This window comes from Vulpes lagopus, chromosome X, assembly GCF_018345385.1.
Source record: "Vulpes lagopus strain Blue_001 chromosome X, ASM1834538v1, whole genome shotgun sequence".
NCBI classification, from domain to species: Eukaryota; Metazoa; Chordata; class Mammalia; order Carnivora; family Canidae; genus Vulpes; species Vulpes lagopus.
In genome coordinates this window covers 118,408,134-118,415,316 of record NC_054848.1, presented here as the reverse complement: position 1 = coordinate 118,415,316, position 7,183 = coordinate 118,408,134, and the positions used below count along the sequence as shown (strand labels likewise).

The 7,183-nt window shown below is 55.6% G+C and overlaps 1 protein-coding gene across 2 annotated transcripts; it reads right to left on the bottom strand.

Annotated features, from left to right (window-relative positions):
• Positions 1-1,930: 1,930 nt before the first annotated feature.
• HMGB3 (high mobility group box 3) lies at positions 1,931-6,977 on the bottom strand. 2 transcript variants are annotated; one of them, XM_041742147.1, is made up of 5 exons: positions 6,894-6,977; positions 4,434-4,588; positions 4,079-4,218; positions 3,412-3,586; positions 1,931-2,978 (listed from the first exon to the last, which is right to left on the bottom strand). In XM_041742147.1, exons 2-5 carry the CDS (start codon positions 4,581-4,583, stop codon positions 2,838-2,840), a joined length of 606 nt encoding a protein of 201 aa, XP_041598081.1. In that variant the 5' UTR covers positions 4,584-4,588; positions 6,894-6,977; the 3' UTR covers positions 1,931-2,837. The 2 variants fall into 2 exon arrangements, with proteins under 2 accessions (XP_041598081.1, XP_041598082.1); XM_041742148.1 differs by lacking the exon at positions 6,894-6,977 and adding an exon at positions 6,659-6,793.
• Between the last annotated feature and the right edge of the window lie 206 nt (positions 6,978-7,183).

Sequence of the window (7,183 nt, the reverse complement as noted above, 5' to 3'; positions counted from 1 at the left end):
GTCCCCAAATACATTTGTGACAAGAACAGACACACAGGAGACACAGACAATAGTTGCTACATCACAGCCTTGTTCTTTCCAAAAGATAAAACATCATTCAAACATGGGGTGAGGGGGCTGGGAGAGAGCTGGTTAGAGAAAGCAGGTACTGTCTTTTTGATTAAAAAATAATAATAAAGTAACAGGTTGGCATCGCGAGATCACATACTGTGGGCCCAGTAATCAGGCTGAGCCGAAGCCTTAGATGGTTGACACCACGCCACTTGTCACGTCTCAAGAGAAGCTCTGGAGCATCATTCCAGTAAGAGGAACAACTTCGTGCTGGGGTGAAAACATGAGCCAAGTGGCCTTAACTAGAATCTTTTTAGAACTCTACATCCGCGCAAAGATCACTTAAGCAGCTCCCCTACTTGTTTAGCACAAAGGCAGAGGGGCGCAAAGATGCTACAGCCCGGCAGGCGCCACTTATCAAGTCAGCTCTCCTTTGGGACAAGTGAGCTCCTCTTCCATATTTGATGAGGTTAACCAGTTCCCAAATCTTGGTACACCTAAGCCGGGCAGCAGCGGCACCAGCTGAAGCAGGAGGGCACCTCAAACAAGTGCCTCTGGGCAAACCTCAAGACCGAGGGTTTCTAAATTAGTGGTCATCTTCTAGAAGAGCTAGAAAAACACATTTAGGACAAACAGTTCCGATGTGCAAAGGAATGGGAATGGCTATAAATATCGGTGAGAGATTGGGCCAGTGACCATGACCGGGACATACCCATCCAGGACCTGACAGGGTGGGGAGGACATATAGCCTGCAGACAACAGGGTTTCAAATTGTGAATTTTCAGAAAAAGCTTCCTCCTGAGGTCACAAAAACACTCCCAAGTGCTTCACAGCCTCCAACGCACACAGAGTATTCAATACTCTCACCCACAACACAAGGCCCTTCCTTCCTGCCAACAGTAAAGATGGACCAGCCCTCGAAAGGATTTCTAATGTCACCGCTTGCCACTGTGGCCATCGACTCACCCCTTTCCCCAACTGGGACAAAATGTCAACATCATCCACCAACATAAAATAACCACTGAAACACGGACCAAGCTTCTTCCAGTTTAACAACATTTAACAACCACCTACATTTGCAATCAATGAGCTCAAAATTGTGGGCAGGCCATCCTACTTTTCATAGGATTCATCTAATGCTTCTTAGAAACAATCTATCTCGTCAGCCTGCCTGCAGTACAGGTGGCCCAAAGGCAGAGCCTGCCACAGGGACCCCAGCCACCTTCCTCGGGGTGTTCAGTTTCTCAAAGGAGTAGGAAAACCAATGGATATTGTTCGCCACCCCTACCACCCTTCCCCTCACTGGCAGAAGCGGCAGCTCAAGACCCCAACTGTCGAACAGAACAAATGATACTCAGCTACATGGACCGGGGTCAGGGGCGATGAGACAGGAAAAAGAAAGCCTGAACATCTGATACACCGTACCCTTAGGAGGATATTTTTGCTATTTAGCAATGAATCTGGCCCCACAGCATGAGGGGAGGGAGCACTGGTGGCAGGAGGCACAAAAAAAAAAATAACAAAGAACCAAACCAAACCAAACCAGAACAAAAACCCATTAAACCTACATAGTAGTCAGCCTCAATCCTAACCACCCACCTTCCTGTACCTTCAAAGGCTGGGAAAACTTGCCTGGGGTCAAGTTCTCTTGGCTTCTACACCCCGCAGTTCAGACTTTATCTTAATGCCACTTAGACCCAAACAAAATCATGCAGTACCTTCGAGGAGCCTCTTCAGCTCTATCCTAAGCAAGCTGGCCACATGAAGAGAAGGTACCAGATGTGCAAGGGGGGCTAGTCACCAAATACAATGGAGTGGGTTGTTAGCTAAGACTGCTGTCTGTGAGTCAGAGATTTAAGACTGTCATAATAGAGAACAGTTTTAAAAACGTAATACTGTTTATTTAACTTCAAAAACATTTCAGCATTCTAAACATACAAAAAAAAATAACAGAACGTTGCAAGTCGTGTTTAGTACAGAAGGTTCTTGAACTTTCATTGATGCAGTGGCTCTTCGCTTTGCTGACAATGAAGAGTTCTACAGTTTGTTTAAAAACAAACAGTTTAAAACTACCGCACTTAACTAAAAAGGATCCAAACACTTCTCATGCCAGCTGACCCCCCCTTTTCCACAGCTAAGAATGGCAGCAGAATGCTAGGTCACTATATACAGAAACAAGACAACCTGAAGCTAAATGGATGCCCACTGCAGTGTCCACAGGTCCAGCCTCACAGTGCACGCCCTGAGCTACAGCCCCTCCCAAAGGCATCTTCCCCACAGCCTCAACGCCGAGCAAGGAGCATCAAGAGTTTGTCTCGGTTGTTTTGTTCTCTCTCTCTCTCTCTCTCTTTTTTTTTTTTTTTTTACAAACTATAGATATGTACAGTTGATAACTCAGGATTTCTAGCCAATAACCATATAGTTTAACACCACCTTACAAATTAAAAAAAAAAAAAGAAAAAAATGCCAGAAACATCTTTAAATGCCTTGTCACACCAACAGCAAAGTGCACAGAGTGAGGAGAACACGAGAGCCTTTTCATTTTTAAAAATGTTTTGGAAATATGTACAACTTTGATACAGTTTCAGGGTGCTCCGGACACCCATGGCCACTTCATGTAAACCACTGACGATTTCTAGAGCACTTTGAGAAACTACAATATGACCATGACCCAATTGTGTAATTAAACCTAACGAGGGCAACAGACACGCCTCGAATAAGAGAGGTGTCAATGACGGCGCTCCCTACTCTAAGGTATTCACAAGGAGACAGATCAACAGTTTTTTTTATTCATCCTCCTCCTCCTCCTCCTCCTCCTCTTCTTCCTCTTCGTCTTCTTCATCTTCTTCTTCCACCTTTTTCCGGGCAACTTTAGCGGGACCCTTTGCGCCATCAAACTTCCCTTTAGACTTATAGTCAGCGACATCCTGGAAGGAATGGGGGACACATTCCAAATGAATCGATGGCTAAGGCTCTCCTGCAGCTGTTTTAGTCAAGGACAGAAACATGCTGTCCCCACCTCAGAATGGGACACAAGTGACTTACTACTCAGGGCTGCTCTTTGAGGTACCTCTTCCCAGATACATGGAAATGTGGTTGTCGGCCACTCGAATTTACAAGTTTACGGCTGTTTAATGGGACTCTCCAATTCCCTGCCCATGGCATCCCACGTTACCCAACTTTTTTTAAGAGCCTGTCTGCAGTGGTCCCAAAGAACATTCTATTCTTGAACGCCAGCCCTCGTACACTGGGCTCACCTGTCAGCCCAGCAAAGCAGCCGGACGCCCCCCGCACACCCCAGGACGGCCGGCTGCCCATCTGTCCAGCCTAGTAGCCTGGCCACACCCGCACCCACCTCACCTTCTCATACTTCTCCTTCAGCTTGGCTGCCTTGTTGTTGTAAGGCTGCTTCTCGCTGTCACTTAAGTTATTCCACATCTCACCGAGCTTCTTCGCCACATCTCCAATGGAGATTCCAGGGTTTGTCGATTTGATCTTGGGGCGGAATTCCGAGCAGAACAGGAAAAATCCAGACCTTCAGGAAGACCGTTGTATGAATGAGACAAGAGCCCGCAAAAATGTGAGCTTAAGCCCAGATCCCCAGTCTCTCACGGATACCTTCCCACCACTACAGACTCCTCCCTGAAGTGAAAAAAAGGTGTGACACTACAGGCTGTGACAAAGTCGTAGGTTTTAGAATGCCTAAGATGCTTCAGAAATGCACAGGACTTTCTCAGTCTCTCAGTTGCTGGAAAAGTGGGGCCGGGGGGAATCATAGCTAAGGACTCTGACACCTATAACTGGGGTGCCTCACTCCCCACGGAAAAGCCAACAGGCAACCAGCACAAGGACACAGCTCCCAAATCCCGCAGCCTTAAGACAGACATCCCAACCAGAGCACCTTAAGGCTCTAAGGATAGAATGCTTTGCAGGCTACCCTGAAGTTTTTAGGTAATGTGTCCTATTAAAAATCCCTCAGGTAGAATGAGAGCTCTCATCTGTTATCCTGAACCCTACAGTCACTTACGGTGGTCTTTTGGGGGCATTAGGGTCCTTCTTCTTCTTGCCTCCCTTAGCGGGTCCATAATCCTTCATTTCCCGATCATAGCGCACTTTATCTGCCTTGGCCATTTCATCAAATTTCGACTTCTCTTTTCCAGACATTGTCTGCAAAGAACAGGAGCTGTTAAATCCCTCGGTGCAGTGGGCAGGGCCTCAAACCCTTGTCCAGCTTAAAAAAAATAAAAGCACACACATGACTGGAAAGGGAGCCAAGGGGAGCCCAAGAGGAAGTAGAAAGCCACCTGGGGCTACTGGGAAGGTGACTAACCCCGTGTGTGAAATCCAACTAAGCCTAGCTTGGGGACACAAAAGCAAAGTACCTTCCACCTCTCAGAGCACTTCTTGGAAAACTCAGCAAAATTGACAGGAACCTCCGGGTTTTTCTTCTTATGTTCCTCTCTGCACGTCTGCACAAAGAAGGCATAAGCAGACATCTTGCCCTTTGGTTTCTTGGGATCACCTTTAGCCATCCTGACTGTGATGGATGAAGGAAGGGAGACAAAGAAAAACAAATACAGTGACTACAACAGACCCACAGGGTACAGCAGGGGCAGGCAAAATTCCAATTAAGGTCCCTGTTAGGCAGCAGTCCCCCTCCCCGGTGCCCGATGCCAGCCGGCAGCTCAAGGCAGAGTGAGGACGAAATCAGCGTCACTGTCGCTTGTCATTTAACTTTTGACCAGCATGAAGCGCGCTGGTTTGCGAGTTACTTCTCCGAGAGAGCGAGAGCGATCAAGTTCTCCAAATGGAACCGACCCAAGTGGGGTGGCTCCGCGCTACATTCCCATTCGGAGCTACTACGTTTTGGAAACTACAACCGCAGAGTGGGGAGGGCGCCGGGAGGACGCATGTGTAGGGGCGCAGGCGGATGACAGGAGCCCGCGACCCACGACTTAAGGCGAGCTGTCAACTGTTTGACTGCAACGGTACAGACAAAAATGCTGTCACCGCTGCTACGCTAGGCGCCAGATCAAAGCGGGAGAAGCGTAAAGGGGGAACGTTTGCAATTGCACTATTGATGCCTCTTGGCTCCTAGAAAGGGCTTTTGCAAGAAAGGTGACGCGGCCGGTGAGCAGCTCCCCCCGTCCTAGGACTTCCAATCTGTCACTTGTCATTATCTGAAGGGGGAGGGGATGCCAGAAGGGCTAGCCCAGCTCATCCGTGCAGCGGAACGCATGTCCAGCCAGGAATACTTTCTCCAAAGTTTCCAAATAAAAATGCAGCTGTGGCGTGTCATCGTCCCTGTCCCACCCCCCAGCTTCCCGCCATCTTTTCCTTTTCCCACACCCAAGGTCATCATGTAAAACTACAGCGCTCCCCCTCGCAGGGGCCGGCGGAGGGGCCGCGTTCGGGGCCCGCAGTGGCCGCGCGGGTGGGGCGGGCCGGGGCGCAGGGGAGCCCGGGCCGGCGGCGGGCAGCCGGGCTCGGCCCCGCGCTGGGTCACCCGGACACCCATAATTCACCTTCCATTTTGTCAAAAGCTTCCTGATGAAAGAAACTGCCCCTGAAATCCCCCGCTGCCACCCCCGGGGGGCGCGCGGGGCCGGGGGCGGCGGCGGCAGCAGCGCGCCGAGGGCGCAGAGCCGGGCCGGCGGCGGCGGCGGCGACGGTGGCGCCCGCCGTGCCTCCGAGCCCCGCTCGCTAAAATGGCTGATCCGCGCGCGGCCGGCGCAGGCGGCGGCGGCGAACAAAGCGGTCCGGGCCCCGCCACCGCCGCCGCCGCCGCCGCGCCCGCTCGCCGGCCCCCACCCCGCCCCGCCCCGCCCGGGCCGCCCGGGGGCGCGGGGCGGCGGGGGCCGCGGGCCGGACCCCCCCTCCCCGCCGGCGCGGGGCGCACTCCTCGGGATAACAAAGGCGCCCGTGCAGCCATGACGCTCGGCCGCGCCGGGGCCCGCGGCGGCGCCCCCGGCCCTCCTCGCCGCCAGCGGGGGCCGCGGGCGCCGGGGCCGCGGCCAGAGCCCGCCCGGGAGCCCCGCCCGCCCGTCGTGCCCTCGCCCGAGCGCAGCACCGCGCCAGCCATGTTAGCGGCGGCCGCAGCGCGGCGGCGGCTCCGGCGGCGGCCGGCGGGCAGGCGACGAGCGGGGGGCGGCCGGTCCGCGCACCCCCGGGCCGCCGGGCGCTCCCGCGACGGCCATGTTCCTGCAGAAGCAGCAGTGCAGCCCGCGGGCCCGCGCCGCGCCCGGCCGAGCCCGGGAGCGAAGTTTGCCCGCGCCGCAGTCCCCGGCGGGCAGCGGCCGCCCGCGCCTCGCCGAGTCCGTCCCGGGCCGGGAAGCTCCCGGCCCCCTTCGCAGTGCCGCCGCCCCGCGCCGGGACGCGCGCCGCCGCCGGAGCCCGCAGCCCGCAGCCCGCAGCCCGCAGCCCGCAGCCGCCCCTGGGCTCCCGCCGCCGCCACAGCTGCCCCAACATCTGGCCTCTGGGGGCCTCGGTCCGTCGGCCGCTGCCCCGGGGGGGGCGGGGGGAGGGCGGCGGCCGAGGGCGGCTCCCCGAAGGGGGCTCAGCCCCGACCGCGCCGAGCGGAGGATGAAGCATTGAAAAGTTGAAACACCTGAATTGCTTCTTCCTTCCCGGCCACCTAGCAAGAGGCAAGAAGGGGCGGGAAGGGCGCGGGGACGACAGGCAGGGGTAGGCGGCGGCGGGGCGCGCTCGCGGCGGCGCGGGCCGGAAAGTTGTGCGGGCGCGGCGGCGGCGGCGGCGGCGGCGGCGGCGGCGGGAGCAGCAGCGGCGGCAGGAGCAGCAGCGGGAGCGGCGGCGGCGGCGGGCGCGGGCGGTGCGAAACGTACCTGTATTGTTCGCTAGTCTGGGCAGCGCAGGGCACGACGCGCGGCTCAGCGCTCCCCAGCCTCGCGCTAGCTGCCTCCACGAGAGCCGCCTGATTGGCCAGCGGGCTCCGCCGTTTAAAACAGCCTCCTCGCCCGGCCATTGGCCGCGGGCCTCATGCATATTAAACAGGCGCGGGCGCCCATTGGGCGCGGCCGCTGGGATCATTCATTCAAACAGAACAACCCGCCGGCGCTGGCTGCCGAGGCAAAACAGAGGGATGATAATATTCTCGCTTTCCCACACACACCCC

Coding starts and splice junctions, on each gene's coding strand:
- HMGB3 (XM_041742147.1), bottom strand. CDS start 4,583: ATGGCTAAAGGTGATCCCAAGAAACCAAAGGGCAAGATGTCTGCTTAT. Junction 4,219..4,433: donor AGTGCTCTGAGAGGTGGAAG/GTACTTTGCTTT, acceptor TGTTCTTTGCAG/ACAATGTCTGGAAAAGAGAA. Junction 3,587..4,078: donor AATGCCCCCAAAAGACCACC/GTAAGTGACTGT, acceptor GTCTTCCTGAAG/GTCTGGATTTTTCCTGTTCT.